The sequence below is a fragment of the Myxine glutinosa genome, chromosome 9 (assembly GCF_964187855.1).
Source record: "Myxine glutinosa chromosome 9, kmMyxGlut1.1, whole genome shotgun sequence".
Taxonomy (NCBI): Eukaryota; Metazoa; Chordata; class Myxini; order Myxiniformes; family Myxinidae; genus Myxine; species Myxine glutinosa.
Genome location: NC_136269.1, coordinates 74,779,680 through 74,801,253, shown reverse-complemented (window position 1 = coordinate 74,801,253; position 21,574 = coordinate 74,779,680). Strand labels below are relative to the sequence as shown.

The window sequence follows — 21,574 nt, the reverse complement described above, 5'->3', positions numbered from 1 at the left end:
TATGTCCCGAGGCCACGCCTTGCCCCCGGGCGTGGCCGATCGGTCGAAAGGCGGGGCATGCGTTTTCGTTCCCTGCCTGGACGCTCGCGCCACCCACTGGTGCGCGGAATTATTGCCCCTTGTGCCCGCCACACGCGCCCCCCCAGAATTCCCGTGCACCTGAAGGGTGAGTTTGCGGGGAAGCCGGATGACCCAGCCGAAACGCCCTCTGGCGATGCGTGCAGGGCTGGGGGGTAGCGGGATGGCGGGGCTGGGGGGTGCCGGGGGTCCGACCGCCGGGTGGCGGCCTCGACGCGGAGGCAGAGCTGCTTGCGGGGGGTGGTCCAGATCGAGGTGGGCCGGCTTGAGGCGGTCCACGGAGATGCGATCCGGGGCACCGCCGATGTCGACGGTGAAATATTTGTCCCCGGTCTCCAGCACGCGGAAGGGCCCGTCGTACGGGGGCCACAGCACAGCGGTGCCCGGTGCGCATCGTGCCGGATGAAGACGTACTCCGCCGTGCGAAGCTCCAGGGCGACGTGGGAAGACCGGCAACCGTGGTGTGCCGTCGGCACCGGGGCGAACCTCCGGGCGGTCTCCTGAAGGGCGGAGCGCTGTTGCGCCGTGGACCAAGGAGCCGTGGAGTCGGGGATGAATTCACCCGGTACCCGCAGTGGTTGCCCGAAGACCAGCTCCACCGAGGACGCGCGCAGGTCGTCCTTGGGCGCCGTCCTGAGACCCAGCAGGACCCAGGGGAGCCTGTCGGCCCAGCTGCCGTCGCGGAGGCTGGCCCGGAGCGCGGCCTTCATCGAGCGATGAAAGCGCTCGCACAGGCCATTGGCCTGGGGGTGGTAGGCCGTGGTGCGGTGTAGTTTTACGCCGAGCCCTTGCGCCACTGTGGCCCAGAGCTCCGAGGTGAACTGGGGGCTGCGGTCGGACAAGATGTCCGAGGGGGTACCGAACCGGGCAACCCAAGTGGTGATGAAGGCTTGCGCCACATCAGCCGCAGACGTCGCCACCAATGGGACGGGCTCCGGCCACCGTGTGGTGCGGTCCACCATGGTGAGGAGGTGGGTGAACCCCCACGGGGCGGGGGGGGCAGAAGTCCCACCAATTTGACGTGCACATGGTCGAACCGACACTCGGGCACCGCAAACGGGGCCAACGGGGCCTGGGTGTGGCGGTGGACCTTTGCGCGCTGGCACGCGAGGCATGTCCTGGCCCAGTCGCGGATGTCCTTCCTGAGGCCATGCTAGACGAACTTCGCTGCGACGAGCTTCTGGGAGGCCTTCGTGCCCAGGTGGGACAGGCCTGGGATGGCGTCGAACACTGGGCGGTGCCAGCCAGCGGGCACGATGGGGCGAGGCCGGCCGAGGGAGACGTCGCACAGGAGGGCCGTGCCCGCGGCGTCGAACGGCACCTCGGTGACGCGGAGGGCCGTGACGGTGGTCCGCAAGCCTGGACGCCGGGGTCGGCGGTCTGGTCCTCCGCCATCCGGGCATAGTCGATCCCGAGGTGGACCGCGTGCGCGACGGACCGGGAAAGGCAATCCGCCACCGGGTTGTCTTTACCCGCCACGTGACAGATGTCCGTCGTATACTCGGACACGGCAGAGAGGTGACGCTGCTGCCGTGCCGACCATAGCTCGGCGACCTTGGCCATCGCGAACACAAGGGGCTTGTGGTCGACGAAAGCCATGAACGGGCGGCCCTCCAGCGGATGGCGGAAGTGTCGGACCGCCAGGTGGAGCCCGAGCAGCTCGCGGTCGAAGGTGCTGCAGCGGCGTTCGTGCGGGCGAAGCTGCCGGCTAAAAAACGCCAGCGGTTGCCAAGCACCACGCACCAACTGCTCGTGCACTGCGCCCACCGCGTAATCTGACGCGTCGGTGGTGAGGGCGATCGGCGCATCGGGCGCTGGGTGCGCCAGCATGGTGGCGTTGGCCAGGGCCAGCTTTGCGCCCACAAACGCCGCGGCCATCGGCTCCGACCAGGCGATGTCACCTTTGCCCGGCTTGCCCCGGATGGCCTCGTGCAGGGGGAGGAGGAGCCGGGCGACCTGGGGCACGAAGCGGTGGTAAAAATTTACCATGCCCAGGAACTCCTGGAGCCCCTTGATCGTGCGGGGCCACGGGAAATCCCTGACCGCCTCCACCTTGGCCGGTAAAGGGACGCCCCCGTGCCTGGTGATGCGGTGCCCCAAGAAGTCGATGGTGGCGACGCCAAAACGGCACTTTGCGGGGTTGATGATTAGGCCATGCTGGCCCAGGCATTCGAAAAGCGTGCGGAGGTGGAGCAGGTGCTCCTCCCGGGACGCGCTCGCGACTAGGATGTCGTCCAGGTAGACAAAGAGGAAAGGTAAGTCACGCAGGACGCTGTCCATAAGCCGTTGGAACGCCAGGGCCGCATTCTTCAACCCGAAAGGCATTCGCCGGAACTCGAAGAGGCCGAAAGGGGTGATGACGGCCATCTTCGGGACATCGCCCGGTTGTACGGGGACCTGGTGGTAGCCCCGGATGCGGTCCACCTTGGAAAACACGGTCGTGTTTGCCAACCGGGCAGAAAAGTCCTGGATATGCGGGACCGGGTAGCGGTCGGGGGTGGTGGCATCATTTAGCCGGTGGTAGTCCCCGCACGGCCGCCATCCCCCGCCGGGCTACGGCACAATGTGCAGAGGAGAAGCCCAAGCGCTGTTGGAGCGCCGTACGATCCCCAGCCGCTCCAGCGTGGCGAACTCCGCTTTAGCCACGGCGAGCTTCGTGGGTTCGAGTCGGAGCACCCGGGTGTAGACCGGCGGCCCGACCGTGGGTATATGGTGCTCCATCCCGTGTTTAACGGCCACCGCTGAGAAGGTGGGCCGTGCGAGGGCCGGGAAACTGGCTAGGAGGCGGGTAAAGTCGTCCGCTGCCGGAAGCGTGCAAACTAAACTCGCCGGGACGGAACCTTCCAGCAAGCCGCTTGGCAAGCCGCTCGGTGAGCCGCTCAGTGAGCCGCTCAACGAGCCGCTCAGCGAACAAGCGAGCGAGCTGAAGGTTTCGGCCTGGAAGAGACGTCTGTTCTTCACATCTACCAACAGCCCATGCGCACATAGGAAGTCCGCGCCCAGCAGGGCCATTGGCACGCTGGCGGTCACGAACGACCATTGAAAGCGCTGCCCTCCGAACCGCAGTGAGAGGCAACGCTTCCCGAATGTGCGGATGGGTGTACCGTTGGCGGCAAGCAAAGCGGGGCCCCGGCCCGCGTCTTGCTTGTCGGATGTGGAGGCCGGGAGGACGCTTACCTGCGCTCCTGTGTCGCAAAGAAAACGGCGCCTGGACAAGGTGTCCGTGATGAACAGGAGGCTGCCGGAATGGCCGACGCTCAGGGCTGCTAATGAGCGCAGGCCCGGTCATTTCCCGACCCGTCAAAAGAGCACGGCGGGCGACACGTTTTAGCATTGTGGCCGAACCTGGCGTGGTAGTAGCACCAGGTTTGCGATGGTGACGGCCGCGGCAGCCATGGTGGTGGCGGCGGCGGTAGTGGGCGGGGCGCAGCAGCGGCCACGAGGGAAGCCGGGGGCGCTGTAGCCTCTGCCCCGAGGTCCACTGCGGCAGCACCGTAAAGCCGACCGCGTGTCGCAGGCCGCGAAAAACTTGTCGGCCTCTCCGGCCAGGGCACGGGGTTCCGTGATTTTGGAACCGGCCAGCGCGAGGCGCACCTGTATCGGTAGCTGGCGGAGGAAGAGTGCGCAGAACAAGAAATCCGGGCGCTGGTCTCCAAGCAGCGACAGCATGAAATCCATCCGGACGGATGGTCGTGTGTCGCCGAGGGCGGGAAGGTCCAGGAGGCGGTCGGCCCGTTCGATCTCTGTGAGCCCGAACGTGGCGAGGAGAAGATGTTTGAGCGCCTCGTACTTGTTGTCGCCTGGCGGGCGCCGAAGGATGGACACGACTCGGGCGGCAGTGCCGGGCCCGAGAGCGGCGACCACGTGGTAGTACCGGGTCTCGTCCGCCGTGATGCCTCGGAACTGAAATTGAGCTTCAGCCTGCACGAACCAAACGTCGGCTTGCGCTTCCCAAAACTTGGGGAGTTTGACGGCGACGGCGTTGGTAGCCATGGCGCGTTCCGGTGTCAGCAACGGCTGAACCAATCGGGGTCACCAGTGTGGTGCTGTGCACACACGACTCGATTGCCAGAGAGGCAAGCCACAACGCGTTGGTACAAACAAAGAGTCTTTTTTAAGAGCTCGCACTTCAGCACTGGGCGGGCTCGAGCTTAGAGCCCGCATATATGTCCCGAGGCCACACCTTGCCCCCGGGCGTGGCCGATCGGTCGAAAGGCGGGGCATGCGTTTTCGTTCCCCGCCTGGACGCTCGCGCCACCCACTGGTGCGCGGAATTATTGCCCCTTGTGCCCGCCACAATATCAACATTTACCTCAGCGAATGTCAATCGCGGTTTCAGTATTTGATGAACTTATAAAGACTTAGGTGACTTATAAGTGTGACAAGCATGTGCACGGGATTCTTCCCAGAAGAATGAGTGGTCGCATTAGCTTGTACGACTTAAAATGAGCGAGTTTTGTTTTCACGCTTGGGCCAGTTTTACATGTTGTTAATCCTAATGAATGAAACGAACGTTTTTCCTGGCTTACAATTTTATTTGAAGTCACACATGCCTCAAAATACACTCACTTATATAGAATTGAACGCTGAATCCGAAAATGTAAGTGAAATTGCCTTGTTTTTTTTTAACATTATCTTCTATATATTCTAAATATATATCTGTGCAGTGTCTGTCTTGTGTTGTCTTGTCTTGTGTCGTCACTGAACTACTCCCTCAAACCTTTGTGAAATCGTACTATTCCAACTTGACCCACGGCGGGAGTATGCGCTCTACTGAATGGCGTTCTAGTTTTGTTTTGTTTTTTTGTAATGAGCATCCCCGAAATTAAGAAATCCAACAGCCAGTTTTCATTGCTGCATTCGCTTGGAGTTCGATAAGTATGCATGCAAAGTCTGGGGCCGCTAGGTTCCATAGCTTTGGAGTCCTGGAGGAGACACACTTACTGACCCACACACCAGTGATAATTGAAGCAACGGGAATGATAATGAAGAACCTTACAGAGATCTTAAAAATCATCCCTAGTAACATTACCACAAAACTAACTGCAGTTGGAGGCTGCACAGGGCTCAGTGACGATCCTGAAAAGAGCCCTTGGAATAAAATATCTGAGAAAAACACAACTTCACAACTTAGCCCATGAATCACAATCCTTCACCGAAGCGGTTATGTGGTGTATTGTGGTGGATCGGGCAGAGTTTATCTTTGTGCTTGTGGACAGGCTTGCCCACGGAGCAGTGGAGTGGTTTGGATTATCGGATTGAGCTTCATCTTTGTGCTTGTAGACTTGGCTCTGCTCGTGGAGCAGTGGATTGCTTCGGCAGGGTGGACTGCGTTTTGCCCTTGGGCCTGTGGACTCAGCCTAGTTTTCCTTCGTGGGTGGCCCTGCACAGCAGGGAACTGGCGGACCGAGAGAGTGAGGCTTGACAAGAACCCCGAGAGTGTGAGGACGGAGAGAGGAGGTCTACAACAAGTTGGAAGAGGATGGTGGGAAGAAGATGATTTCTAATCTGGCTCATGACAGGAATGAGGATAGTAATGACATGAAGGGGGTACGATGATTAAGGATGGTGGCGGAAGGCTAATGACAGAGAGAGGCACAGTATTGAAGGTGTGAGAAGAATATTTTCTGGAGCTGTTGAACCAGGGGGGGGGGGGGGGGCGGAAGTGAGCTGGAGCTTCTGAGTTATGTGTAGTGGAAAGTGTAGTTGTTGGAGATCACAGAAGAGGAGGTGCAACGGCATTGAAGAGAATGAAGAAGGGAAAAGCACCAGGCATTGACGAGGTGTGTACAGAGATGATAATTGCAGTGGGAAAAGTTGGAGTGAGGTGGACAAAGAGGCTGTTGTATGTATGTATGTATGTATGTATGTATGTATGTATGTATATATGTATGAGAGATGGTTAAGTTCCAGAAGATTGGAAGACAGGGTTAATTTTGTCGATATCGAAGGGGAAGGGGGCTGTTCAATATCCAGGGAAGTACAGGGAATGATGCTCCTCTGTCATGAAATGAAGGTGCTGGTGAAGGTTCTGGATGGGAGGATAAGGAAGTGTGTAGAGAAGGAGATCGGTGAAGAGCAGCAGGGGTTCAGTTTAGAAAGGGTAGAGGGATGACAGATGGGATGTTCACGCTGAGATGGCTGGTGTATAAGAGGATGTAGGTGCAAGGTGAAATGGCATTGGGATTTGTGGACCTGGATAAGGCCTACAACATTGGCCCAAGAGAGATGGTGATGGTGACACTTATATAGATGGCAGTGCCGGAAGCAGAAGTTAGGTTTGTGAAAGGGATGAACAAGGGAACGAAGGAGAGAGTTTTTGTTAGCCGCGTCGCAGACGCTGGTCATAGAGTGCCCTCTGCTGTTGTTGTTGTTCTTCTTCTTGTTCTTCTTCTTCTTGTTCTTGCAGAGAAGACAAAACCTCAAAGCTCCACCCATTCTGGGAACCATAGCTCCACCCATTCTGGGAGAGGCCTCATATAAACAAATATCCACCATTTTATTAACTCGCATAGCTTTGAGGCCTGTTTTGTAGGCCCGTGGTGTCTTCCTCTCTCACACAGTTTTATTTCAAATCAAATTCGATATATCATTTCATTTTTCACAGTCGCTAACATAGTTTTAGACTCGGTTGAAAAAACAACGGGAAGAAAATCCGATGAAAGTTGCCCTTTATAGAACGAAATGAATTCTCAAAGGCCTGTAACTTCAAGTCCATTGAGATTTATTTTTTTTAAACCGCGGCATGGTCAGTCATACACCGCCCGAAATAACAGACGGGAAAATGCCGAGATATATTAAAAATTCGTCCATTTGATGACAATCGTCACGATGAAATATTTAATTTATACGTCGTCACAATAATGTGGAGAGAGGAGCATAGCTTCGTTCACGTGTCGCCACACACGGGAAATTGCCGAGATATTTTTTTTTTAAATCGCGGCATGGTCAGTCATACACCGCCTGAAATAACAGATGGGAAAATGCCGAGATATATTAAAAATTCGTCGCCACACACGGGAAATTGCCGAGATATATTTTCACTTTGCACAAAAATAACATCAAGTAATCGAATCAATAGGAATGTCCTGTGCCTATAACATCGACGTTATAGGCACAGCTGCATCTAGGCATTGTGTAACATCGACGCGGCTTTTGTTTTAATTAAAACTTTTTGTACTTGTTTGTCTTGGGATGTCGGAGGATTTCAGAATGAACATCAGTTTGAGGCAGGGAAGTGCTCCCAGCCCACTCTTGTTTTATCATGGCAGTGGAGCTTATAAGCAGGAAGGTAAACATGAAAGATATTCTGGGGAGGATGCTGTATGTGGACTATGTGGTGGGAGAGTAGGCGGGAGATGCAGGAAGTACTGAGGGAGTGGAAGGAGGCATTTGAGAAACATAAGCTGAAGAGGGGTATTGAGAAGATGGAGGTGATGTGGGTCGGGCAACAGAAAAAATAAATGAATATCAGGTTAAAGGGGAAGGATATCAGACAGGGAAATAGGTTTGAGTATCTGGGGGGGGGGGGGGGGAGTAACAAGGGGATGCTGTTCCCAGCTATCCATTGGACTTTCCCCAATGGTGGGTGTAAGTCAGAGGCATAGGTGTGGAGGAGGATCCAGGTGGGTGTGAAAGCTCGGAGGAGGTGGAGGGAGTGGTCAGACAATAAATATATCAAGGAAATTGAAAGAAAGGTTCTGATGTTGTACGTAACGCCGGCCTACGTTTACGGTCTGGAGACGGTGGCACTGACTGAGACAATAACAGAGGCTGCAGGTTTGCGAGGGAAACTTGGTCAGGAGGATTGCGGTAGTGAAGAGGGTGGATAGAAGGAGAATAGATGGACTGAGAGAGGAGATTGGTAGTGTGCAGATGAGCTTGACAGGAAGATTGGTGAAATGCTGGCTGAGATGGGCTGGACACTTGGTGTGGATGGGGGAAAAGAGATTGGAAAAGAAAGTAGATCGATTGAAGGAGCAGGGTAGGAGGAAAAGAGGTCGACTGCATTTTAGATGAGAGGATTGTGTGAAGAGGGATATCAGTTAGGTATGGGTGGTTGGAGAGTGGAGAGAGTTGGCCTACAACAGAGGGAAGTGGAGGAATATCGTGGTCAAGGCAGGAAGAACCATCTTTAGAGGCCATTTGTCCCCGCAGAGCGGGGGTTGGCCTTTTTCGGGCACCATGGTCCCCTTTTTGAAGCAATGATTTACAGCCGGATGCCCTTCCTGCCACCAACCCTGTTAGTCACCTCTTGCGACACACAGGGAAATACCAGTGAACTGGTACTCAATTTGCCAACCTCAGAAAGTCGACAGGCTGGGTCAACCCCCCTGGCATTAATTCAGCGATCAACCGGGATTCGAACCAAGGATCCTAGGATCCCAAGCCAGCACCCTAACCGCTAAGCCAACACCAATGGTCAAGGCAGGGCTGAAGCTTAATTGGTGCCATTGAACCTCACCACATATAAAGCAAAGAGGATGAGAAGAAGAAGACTATAAAGCCAACCAGACCCTTACAATGTGTTTTATTTGTCATAAAGTATGTTTCTCACTGTCATAACTCTACAGCTATGAGGTGCTTAATGTACTTCTTCTTTTCTGTAAAAATGAGGGTTGATGACTGAAACAGATCATGTATGTACAGTATTATGTCTGTGATAAAATATGAAGAAGAGGATTCGACTGGGATAGTATTGAGAAGAGTATAAAACGGGTTGTAGTGGGAAGGAGGAGATTTGGTTTCATATCTGTCTTTTGTGAGCTGACGCTCGAGAAAGGTATGACAGGGAATGAATTTATTTGCTTGCTTATGAACAATGAAATGCTAGTAGAATTTGCTCGTAGAACTTTGCTAGGGCTCTGATATTATTCTTTGTTCTGTGCGTATAGGGTATGTGGAGATAGATTTCAATAAAGCCTCATATCTGGAAACGAGATCTTGACTCAATTTCATAACAATTTATTAAAATCCATCTCACCACTCGAGTGCCATGGACAAGTTTCTCAAACCGGAGAGGTTTGATGGTGATCCAAATGCCAGCAATGTTGGACAATGCTGGACCCACTGGCTCAAGTCCCTAGAGCTCTACATGCGAGCCTTGCCCGAGGCCATGGACCAAGCCGCGGACCAACAGAAGATGGAGGTTTTCATCTGCAACGTGTCCAGCGATGTCTGTGACTATTTCTCCCACTGTGAAACCTACGCCGATTCTGTAGCGATCCTGTGAGCTCTCTATGTAAAACCAAGAAGCACTGTTTACACTCGACATTTGCTCACTACACACAGGCAAGAGGCTACTGAGACTTTGGAGCAGTATACGCAGGAATTACGACAACTCAGCATGGACTGTGGAGTGCTGGATCACACGGCACTCGATGATCTAATGCAAGATGCTTTCATAACCAGTCTCCTTTCTCCGGCCATCCGTCAGCAGATGCTGGAGACTGAGACTATAACCTTTCAGGCTGCAAACGAACAGGCCAGAGTTTTTCAGTTGGCCCAGACTCGATCGGAGACATACATACGACCTTATCTGACAGCGCAACTGCTACCGCCGAAACGCTCAGATGCGGTGTCCGCTGCAGGGTTAAGTTGTCCTTCGCATGCCACTTGTCTGGATATTCTCGACGAGAATCCAGATGCCGAGGAGTGCGGTTTGATTACTAAGGCGGCCACGACCCCTGCTGCGATGACAGGCAAATGTTTATTTTGTGGGAATCACAGACATCCTAGGAGCTTATGCCCTGCTAGAGATGCACTGTGTGATAGTTGTGGGAAGAAAGGACATTTTGCAAAAGTCTGTCAATCAGCTAAGACCAGACGAACGACGCTCGTGGGGGCACGTGCCTCAAGGACGTCTCTGGAGGATGCGCCTCGCGGCCTGGCGAGGGCTATGATTCCTGTGGTTATTAACGGCGAAGCTGCAGACGCTTTGATCGACACCGGGAGCAGTGAAAGTTATGTCAGCCAGGATCTTGTTTGCAGACACTGCTGGCCCACTGTGCCGGCCACTCAACGCGTGTACATGGCCTCTGCCACTCTATGGCAAAGCTCCAAAGGATTCTGTGTGGTGAACTTGGTAGCTAACGATATACTATACTCAGATGTTAAAATAATGGTATTGCCGAATGTGTGCTCTGACTTTCTCCTGGGACATGATTTTTTGAATAGGCATGGGCGATTAGAGATATGATTCAATAGTGCACAATCCTCTAAAGTCTTCTCGGTATGTAGCTTGATGGAGATGTCGATAGAACCACCCCCGCTGTTCCCATGCCTAACCCATAATTGCCGCCCTAAAACTGAAGTCTCGGCGATATTCGTGCCCAGATGCGCAATTTATCATTGACGAGACCAAGCGGCTTCTAAACGAGGGTATAATCGAGCCTAGTAGCTCGCCCTGGAGGGCTCAAGTGCTCGTTGTCAATAATCTTAATCACCGGAAGCGTATGGTCATTGACTATTGTCAGATGATCAATCGCTTTACCCAACATGATGCCTACCCACTACCCAAGATGGATGACATGGTCAGAGAGGTATCCACCTACCGGGTATTTATCACCTTGGACCTCCGAAGTGCATACCACTAGATACCTATCAGGAAGAGTGATTGACCATACACCGCTTTCAAATCTGGACAAAGGCTGTATCAGTTTCGTAGAATTCCTTTCGGAGTCACAAACGGGGTTGTGTGTTTCCAATGGGTGATGGATGACATTTTAACCAGGGAACAACTAAAATATGTTTTTGTGTATGTCGATAATGTCACCGTATGTGGCCGCGATCAGGTAGAACATGCCTCAAATTTACGGTGGTTCTTGGATGTCGCGAAGAAATACAGACTGACTTTCAACGAAGAGAAGTGTAATTATTCCGTCCAAACAGTGGATATTTTGGGGTACACCGTGACTGGAGGGGAGATATGACCTGACGCCGCCCGGCTACAACCTTTGCTCGAAATGTCCCCTCCCCCCGACCGTGTGGCCTTGCACAGAGTACTGGGACTGTTCGCACATTATTCAAAGTGGATACCCGGGTTCTCAGAGAAAATAAGGCCTTTGGTGGAATGCCAAATATTTCCACTGAACGTAGCCACAAAGGCCGCTTTTCAGCTATTGAAAACAGACATAGCTAATGCTGTTGTGACCTCGATCGACGAGGCTATTCCTTTCATGATAGAGACAGACGCCTTGGACTGTGCTAGAGTCCCTGTATAAAGAGAGTTGCGCCATGCGCTGACCCGAGATTTCTGGTCACGTGATTTCGTGGCGCCATTTTGTGTCTAACTTCACCGTGCGTGAACGTCAGCTTGGTACGGGAATGTTGTTTATTGCCAAACAAAATGACTGGTTGTTCTGCTTTTGGTTGTTCAAACCAATCTGGGAAATATAAGATGTATAGATTTCCAAGTGATAAAGTCAGAAGACAAATTTGGGAAGCGAAAGTCAGACGAAAGAGCTGGAAAGCGATCGACTCCTCGAGACTCTGCCAGGTAGGCCCACGCCGCTTGATGATCGATGTTCAAAAGCAATTCTATCTGCTCGGTTTTTTTTTGGTTGTCTGTCCGTTGAAAACCCTTTTAAAGGGAAGTGATTTGTGTTTGTTTATAATCTTCAAGGAGCTGACCAAAAATGCATTTCCGTGGGAAGAACCCTGCTCAATTTTTTTCTGTCATGAATCATGTTCTGTACTGAATGTATGAACCAAGTTTTGTACTGAATGTTTACTGTGTTGGCCTCATCGTGTTCCTGGTGAAATTAAACAAGTTATGGTGAATACGACGTCGTATCTGTGCTTTTCCATATCTGTTCGACTAGACGAACCGTGCACACTGCAGGTATTTTTAAAAGTTTTTTCTCTGTTTAATTACGGCTTGGCACAGTCGAAAATTAAGTGTTAATTAAGTCGCCAGCTATGAAACATATTAATCGATCAGGCAATATCCATCAGAGTTCTGGGCAAGGGTGTAGTAATAAATGAACGTTTCAATCTTACTAGATGCCGATGACGTTTTCCTTATGTCAGAGACAGAAGCTGCCTTGCAGCTTGTTAAATCATTACAATGGAAATTGAATATAAATGTCGATAAAACTAAAGTTGTACACAATAGAAATATGGGAATACCACGTACAGAATTTGTTTTAAGTGTGTTAGACTATATGTCGGCTGGAAGTCCTACACCAGAATTGCTCTCGGCACCCTTTAAAAAATATTGGATATGCCCACACTCCTTTCTAAAAGTTATTAAAATTCAGAGAACGACAGCATTGGTTTGTCTTACTTATAATGTTAGCTCTTATATGCAGTGTTGGCTTGTAATATGCATTGCCATACCACTTTTAATATCACCACACAGCTCTTTTTCACGGCAATAGCTGAGTTTTTGACAAAACAAATATCACCTGTATGTAATAATAAGACTAAATATGCGCAGTAAATTTTTTTTTAGCAGGTTTAGAATATATCACCCCATATCGCGAATGTACATGTATATCTAATCCGACACGCTTAGACACAAAATGGCGTCCAAATTTGAGTTGACACAACTCTCTATATACAGGGACTCTAGACTGTGCTATTGTGGCTACTCTCAATCAAGCAGGAAGGCTGGTCACCTTTTTCTCTCGCACTCTGTCTGATAGTGAAAGACGTCATTCCGCTCTTGAGAAGGAAGCTTACGCAATCATGGAAGCAGTCAGACGATGGCACCATTTCCTTCTATGGAAATATTTCCAGTTAATCACGGACCAACAGTCCATCGCGTTCATGTATGACGGACACCATACGCAGAAGATTAAAAATGAGAAAAATCACTCGCTGGCACGTATAATTAGCTGACTTCATTTTCCACATCATTTACAGGCCGGGATGAGATAATCTGGCTGCCGACACTGTCTCGTCCTGTCTGCTCGGGAATGACCACTGGCGATTTACGGGATATTCATAATTCGCTCTGTCACCCCAGGGTGACTCGATTGGCTCATTTCGTGCGAAGCAGGAATTTGCCTTTTTCTATAGATATCAGACGTCTTCTTAAGACATGCTCTGTGTGCGCCGAAGTAAAACCAAGTTTTTATAAACCATCTTTGGGGACACTGATTCATGCCAGGCGGCCGTGGGGGCGTTTGAACGTCGATTTCAAGGGTCCGTTGCCAGCAGCAGGGGGGCACTGGTACATTCTTACTGTTGTCGACCAGTACTCCAGATTTTCGTTTGGTTTTCCGTGCGCCGACATGTCTTCTGCCACAGTGATTGAATGTTTGCGGCAATTGTTCTTAATGTTCAGATATCCCGCTTTCATCCACTCCAACAGAAATACAGCTTTTCTGTCTCGAGAAATTAAACAGTTTCTCCAAGATTGAAGTGTCGCCACGAGCCGTACCACGGCATACAATCCTCAAGGCAATGGCTTGGTGGAACGTTATAACAGGATTATCTGGAGAGCCATGTTGAAGTCACGTGGTTTACCTTCGAAGCAGTGAGAACGTGTACTGCCTGACGCACTGCACACAATCCGGTCGTTATTGTGTACCACTACTAATGAAACTACACGGGTTGTAGTGGGAAGGAGAAGGTTTGGTTTTGTATCTGTCTTTTGTGAGCAGACGCTCAAGAAAGGTATGACAGGGAATCAATTATTTGCTTGCTAATGGACAATGAAATGCTAGTAGAATTTCCTAGTAGAACTTTGCTGTAGTTCTGATATTATTTTTTGTTCTGTGCGTATATGGTATGTGGAGATAGATTTCAATAAAGTCTCATATCTGGAAACGAGGTCTCGACTTGATTTCATAACAATATCAAAAAGCTTAAAGTCACAGTGGTACAATTAGTGGTGCAGCCTTCCTCAATCCTCTCTGCCAATTACATTTCTTAATCGCCTTTTTATTTATTTATTTGTTTTGCATTGAAGGCTACAGTCATAGACTGTATAGGCCTCGTTGAGGCCAGGCCTTAAATTATACCATTCTAAATAAGGCAATTCTCTGTATGTGTATATATGTGTGTGTGTACATCAGATGATTATCAAATCGAAAACAGCTTGGCCAATCCCCAGCAAATTTTGCATACATGCCAGGGTTATCCAGTGTCAGGGAACCCAGTGTCAGGGAACCTAGTGCCGGGGATACCCAGTGTCAGGGCATGTGTGTAATTACTGCAATACATTGTCCCCCCTCCCCCCACCAAATCCTCTCCCATTAGAGTGGGGTGGGGAGACGCTTACAATTTTCTCCTTACAGAGACACTTTTGGTAATCTGCAATACAGCATGTACACAATTTGGTGACCACCTCTACCAAATTTTGCAAACGTTCTCGGGGTACCCAGGGTCAGGTCATGGCCATTAAATAACCCCCCTTCCCGGGTTCATGAGGGGGTGGAAGAAGCAAATTATCTGTATAGATGTGTAGCGTATAGTGCCACCCGATGGTGGTGGGAAGCAGTATTACAAGTCAGTTGTGGAGATGATGTGATTTTTGCCCTGTATAAACAGCATCATAAAAGTGCTTTAATAGCCCCCGCTAAAGAGTGCGGGTATTACGCCTCCGTAGGGAGCGGGTGTTTGAAACAAAAAAAATTGAGTGAAGATGCAAGTGAAAAGAAAAATTGAAGAAAAGGCGGAATATTCTCACAATTCTGGAGAAAAAGGAAGAAAAAGAGAACAGTATTCCATCAAGTTGTGGATGAGGGACTGGTACTTTGTTAGAAGTTTATGTTTTCCAGCGAAAGACCTCCACCAGAGGCGACTGGCTTTGGAGGCCAACTTGGACACATGGTTAGCCAAGAGAGATTGCGGCTGATGGTGAGGTACAAATGTTAAAGGGACTAAACCTCTTCAAGATGTTGGTTAAGGAAGTAGATGGAAAGGTTCTTTTGATGGCACTTCCGGAAAGACAGAATGAGTGTGTGATATTTGTCAGGGTTGAAAGACATGTTCCAGTGTTGGACTAGCTCCTAATTTTATCAAGGTCTGCAGAGAAAGAAGACGGTGCTGTCTGCCCATCCTATCTGAAGGATGATGGATTCTATGACATACGATGGAGTCATCAGTGAAAATATAAGTAGGGTTTTTCCAGAGGATCCGAAAGATAATTAATTAAGATGAGGAACAGGACTGGGCCCAAGGCACCGCCTTGGGAAACTCCAGTCTAGACAAGGAGAGTAGTTGTAAGAATCCCGTTGACAGCCACACACTGACTGCAAGAATGGAGGAAGTCAGCAAGCCAGAATGTTAAAGAAAGAGGTTAGTATGCAAAACCCACAATTGGAACTACCGGCATATTATTTTTAAGACCATCTGTCGGTTATATTCCATCGCATGTAATGTGGAGCCCAATAAGCTCTGTATCCACCCACATACTTGTCTGCAGAGCTTGCATCTCCTTGATCGTGTTCACATCCAAGCGCATGTCCTCAATATCTTTCTGGATGTTTCGGAGCTGTACACGGATATTTCCACCTGTTACATCACCACAAAAGAGTCAACGTTAAATGAATATGACACATACATTGTGAAAACGGTCATTATTAATAACTAGCAAAAGTACCCGACTTTGCCGGGTAACAATGAATCGTTTCCTAATGGGAATATGATACACGCAATCTGGATCCCTCATCCAGAGGGAATTTTAAATCTAGATCGCAGGTACAGTGGACTCTGATGCAGTGAAGTGACACCCTATCCCATGGAAGTTACACTCACAAACTGCTTTCGAAGTACCAGGCAATGCTACTGCAATTTAATAAACCATTCGTGTAAAACAATGACATTCGTTTGCTCCTTCAGCTGACAGTTTGTTCAGTTTCACTAACACACACAGTAACACACATACACTTAATAACACACACACAGAGAAACACACACACACACAATAACACATACATGTTGCACTATAACAGTATTCCGGTGTGATGGTGCAGGGTGATGAGGTAGATGGATCAGAGCAGAGTCGCTATTCCAATTCCCAAATTCTTTTACTGGAATAATAATCAAAGATGCACAACATGAGATGCCGGCCTGGCGCATTCAAACACAATATTCGCGGCAACCGGATGTGCTGTAAGAACAGTCGTGTTGTTCACCGTTCAATTAATCATGCACAGAATGCTTGCATTAATCCTAATATCCCAACAAATAACATCACAAACCAAACAACGTAATCAATCACGGTATCACTGTACCATCATTGTCCCCAGAACACATTTGATATGATGGATTGACAGAGATGGTTTGACTAAATGCTTCCATTGTTCCCTGAGTTTGTAGGCCTTAACTAATAACAACCCAATCATGCACTATGCGAATTTACTTGCAACATTGATAATAAACTCAACAACATCGTGCCTCAATATTCACTATTTTGAGAGAAATTGATCCATACCTGGAATAATAATCAAAGATGCACAACATGAGATACCGGCCTGGCACATTCAAACACAATATTCGCGGCAACCGGATGCGCTGTAAGAACAGTGGTGTTTTTCACAGCAGATGGTCCGAGGCTGCATCTCCACTCATTATTATTATTCGGACTGGTTTCTGAGTTTTAATATTAATCTCGTCATTATTCTGAATTGTATAATAAATCGCAGATACAAAACAGGAGATGCAGGCTTGGTGCCTTCCGATACGCCGTTCGTGGAAACTGAGGTGATGTAAGAGCAACTGTGTTGTTAACACCCGGTGGTCAGCGGTTGCATCTCCACTCTTTGTTATCATTCAGGCTGCCTCCTGCGTTTTAATATTAATCTCATCATTATTTTGAGGTTTTTTATGGGGTGGTAGTAATGAAAATGGGGGTAGTAGTTTTTCTGGTAACATATACACACACAGTAACACACACACAGACACAGGCCGACTCTATATATATTGTTGCGGATCTCGAAGCACGGCACTCCCATTAGCAAGGGGGGGTTAATCCCCTTGTCTTGTTAAGCTGGCCATCTCCTGTCCTGGAACTATCCCGCTCCTTTGCGGGATGAGATTGGCCAGGGTGATTGGTCAAAGATTTCCCAAATACCTTCACCAATCTCTCTGCAAAGCAGGGAGATGAGTCCCTGCTCGAACCGCGGATGTGATGGTAATTGCCGAGCGGTTTAGCAATCCACGATCCGAGCCGTTAGCAAAAAGACTAACCCGATTCTGAGCGGTTCCTATATCGTGCCACCGATATTCAATGGGGAAAAGACTAAAGCGACCGGATGAGAGGAATCAAAGAATGAGAAGGGTAAAGGAAGAACAAATATGATTTATTACTATCTAAAAGAGTAAACGAAAGAAGGGAATATACAAGGAGAGGAAATAAAAGGACATAGGGCAACCTTATACACTCTTATATAACACGCCCATGACAATACAAACAGACACACACGGAATGGTAGCTGGTAGGGGAGGAAGGTCCAGGCAGATGGTTCCAGGCTCTGGGTCCGCCGCGAAGAATAGCAGGCAGCTGGCGTCGTTGGCACTCGACCAGACCTTACAAATGCGAGGGGCTGGAATGCACATCCGTATAGCGTGCCGAATGCGCTCAAAACCAACGGCGGTTCGTGTCAAAACCGATTGTCCCAAACGATTCTCTGCGCAATGTTCTTATATTTGCCGCCTCTGCGCTGTTCTCTCGCATTGGCCGATCTTTTGCCGATGTTCTCTCCTTGCATCTGCTCTCTCTGCCGTGAAAGGGCTTGCACTCGCGCTTTTATTGCAAGCTTCACGTATTAAGCTGCGTCCGCTTTGCTCTGCCTACCGGTGAACACGCCTCGGCCCGGATTGGTCACGAGGGTTCATCAGAACCTCCCCTCATGACGCGTTGATGGGGCCATGCCTGTGTTCCTGGCCGCTCCTCCTTTTTATCCCACTCTGACCGTGTGCATAATGGCGGCTTCGCTGCAACGTGTTCGCTGCAATACGAACTTCAACGTGTTCGCTGCAATACGGCTACTGGCACTTTGGAGAGAGAGAGAGATTGGGGATAATTCAAGGGGCCTAGGTTATTTGATTAACACAACGCAGAGTCAAACTATTGGAAACAGATCCTTAACTGAAACATAGACTAATGAAATAACTAAAGAAGATCTATGGTGTCCTTCGTGTTGTACATGGCCTAACTAGGGTGCAACCTTTACAAAGGGGGATATTTACAAGAATTATTATTTTATAAAGTGAAGGTTCTAAAAACCATAACAATATATATATATATATATATAGAGTCAGCCTGTGTAACTGTGTCTGTGTGGGTGTTACTGTGTGTGTGTGTGTGATATATATGAATGAATGAATGAAATAATGAATGATCATTTTAAGGCCATTTTCCCCGCTAGAGCAGGGGTTAGCTTCCCTGTTTGGAGTCATCTTCCCTGCTTCCCTGTTTGGAGTCATCTTCCCTGCTTCCCTGTTTGGAGTCATCTTCCCTGGTTCCCTGACAATCATGGTTCCCTGTTTGAGGCAATGTTTTTATGGCCCCCTTACATGGTTCCCTTCCTGACGCCAACTCTTGGTTCACGCTCTTACGATGCGCAGGGATACGGTGTACATATTCTAAGCCGGGGTACACACCGGGATCATTCATCCCAGCAAGCTGGTACTCAATTTGCCGACCTCGGACGGATGACAGGCTGAGTCAACCCCCCTGGCATTAATTCGGCGATCGACCAGGATTCGAACCCAGTATCCTAGGATCCCAAGCCGGCACCCTAACCTAACCGCTAAGCCAACACCAGGCTTATATATGTATATACATACATATATATATATGTGTATGTATATACATATATATGTATGTATATACATATATATGTATGTATATACATATATATGTATGTATATACATATATATGTATGTATATACATATATATGTATGTATATATATATATATATATACGTATGTATATACGTACACATATATATTATACTGTATATATATATATATATATATATATATATATATATATATATATATATATATATATATATATATATATATATATATATATATATATATATATATATATATATATATATATATATATATATATATATATATATATGTATATATATATATATACATACATATATATACATACATATATATACATACATAATTACATATATATACCACTGTATAGTGTATATCTATCACTGGCACCGATCTCGTACAGCAAGATGCGTTTTACCTGGCAAAGAAAAAAAACCAAACAAAACTAACACCAGAATGAGAATCCCAGCGTCGCTGAAATAAATGCATATATACACTTCGTTATAAAATCAAAAGATATGGTAAATTTTGTCAGATTTCACTCCAGATTTGGACATTATTTAGTCTACATCATCCAATCCTCATATCCGAATCCAGATTTTGATGATATGCTTCAATTATGTAAGGATAATCGATCGTGTTTCCAAGGCAAGGCATGTTTGAGTAGGCCGAAACAAAATGGCGGCTTAAAACCTCGTGAAGTGCAGTGGGCTGACCAAGATGGCGGTCCGCCATATTGGTAAACCACCACGTCGGGTTTTTTTCTTTTGAGCACCTCGTTAATCATATTCAAAAAGGATGTTATAACACACCCAAACACCCAGTTTTCATCCTTGCAATCTGTTGGACGTCCAGGTGTATGCACGCAAAGTTTGGGGCCGCTAAGTTTCATGGTTTTGGAGTTATGGAGGAGACAGACAGACGGATGGACACTGCCTTTTATTATTAATGATAATGTCCAAGTTGGTCAGATGAAATCACCTAAGTGAGGGAAAAAAGGCTAGAGTAAAACGACCTGTAACAAAACTTCAAGGCCAGACATTTCCCCATTTTGAGGGAAACGCCTTAAATGGGTTCAAAGGTTGCAGAATACCAATATTGCTGGACTTGTATAAAATAATTATCGCGATACATATTTTCCCAGACTTGTACAAAAAAAATATTATTGCGATATGTGTTTTTCTCAAAACTGTATAAAATAAATATTATTGTGTTACGTGTTTTTCTCAAACCTGTATAAAATAATTATTATTGCGATACGTGTTTTACTTCAACGTGTATAAAATAATTATTATTGTGATACATGTTTTTCTCAAACTTATATAAAATAATTATTATTGCGGTGAGTTTTTTTCAAACCTGTATAAAATAATTATTATTGCGGTATGTGTTTTTTTCAAACCTGTATAAAATAATTATTATTGCAGTATGTGTTTTTCTCAAACTTGTATAAAATAATTATTATTGCGATACGTGTTTTTCTCAAACTTGTATAAAATAATTATTATTGCGATTCGTGTTTTTCTCAAATTTGTATAAAATAATTATTATTGCGATACGTGTTTTTCTCAAACTTGTATAAAATAATTATTATTGTGATCCATGTTTTTCTCAAACCTGTATAAAATAATTATTGCGATACGTGTTTTTCCCAAACTTTTATAAAATAATTATTATTGCGATATGTGTTTTTCTCAAACTTGTATAAAATAATTATTATTGTGATACGTGTTTTGTCTCAAACTTGAATAAAATATTTATTGTGACACGTGTTATTCCCAGACTTGTATAAAATAGTTAATATTGCGATACGTGTTTTTCTCAAACTTGTATGAAATAATTATGATTGCGATACGTGTTTTTCCCAGACTTTTATAAAATGATTATTTTTATGATACGTGTTTTTCCTAGACTTTTATAAAATAATTATTTTTGTGATACGTGTTTTTCCCCAACTTTTATAAAATAATTATTATTATGATATGTGTTTTTTCTCAAACCTGTATAAAATAATTATTGTTGCTATACGTGTTTTTCTCCAACTTTTATAAAATTATTATTATTATGATATGTGTTTTTTCTCAAACCTGTATAAAATAATTATTATTATGATACGTGTTTTTCTCAAACCTGTATAAAATAATTTTATTGCGATATGTGTTTTTCTCAATCCTGTATAAAATAATTATTATTGCGATACGTGTTTTTCTCAATCTTGTATGAAATAATTATGATTCCGATACATGTTTTTTCTCAAACCTGTATAAAATAATTATTATTGTGATACGTGTTTTTCTCAAACCTGTATAAAATAATTATTATTGCGATACATGTTTTTCTCAAACTTTTATAAGATAATTATTATTGTGTTACGTGTTTTTCTCAAACCTGTATATAATAATTATTATTGTGATATGTGTTTTCCCCAGACTCGTGTAAAATAATTATTATTGTGATACGTGTTTTTCCCAGACTTGTACAAAATAATTATTATTGCGATGCGTGTTTTCCCCAGACTTTTATAAAATAATTATTATTGCGATACATGTTTTTCCCTGACTTTTATAAAATAATCATTATTGTGATACGTGTTTTTCCCAGACTTGTATAAAATTATCATTATTGCAATTCGTGTTTTTCTCAAACCTGTATAAAATAATTTTTATTGCGATACATGTTTCTTCTCAAACCTGGATAAAATAATTATTATTGTGATACGTCTTTTTCCCAGACTTTAT

The 21,574-nt window shown here is 46.7% G+C and overlaps 1 protein-coding gene across 1 annotated transcript in view; it reads right to left on the bottom strand.

Moving 5' to 3' along the window:
* CLEC3A (C-type lectin domain family 3 member A) overlaps positions 1-21,574 on the bottom strand; it is a 39,720-nt gene that overhangs the window by 8,670 nt on the left and 9,476 nt on the right. Inside the window, exon 2 of the mRNA XM_068128964.2 lies at positions 15,445-15,543. Within this exon, the coding sequence (XP_067985065.2) occupies positions 15,445-15,543 (99 nt within the window). The remainder of the gene's footprint in view (positions 1-15,444; positions 15,544-21,574) is intronic.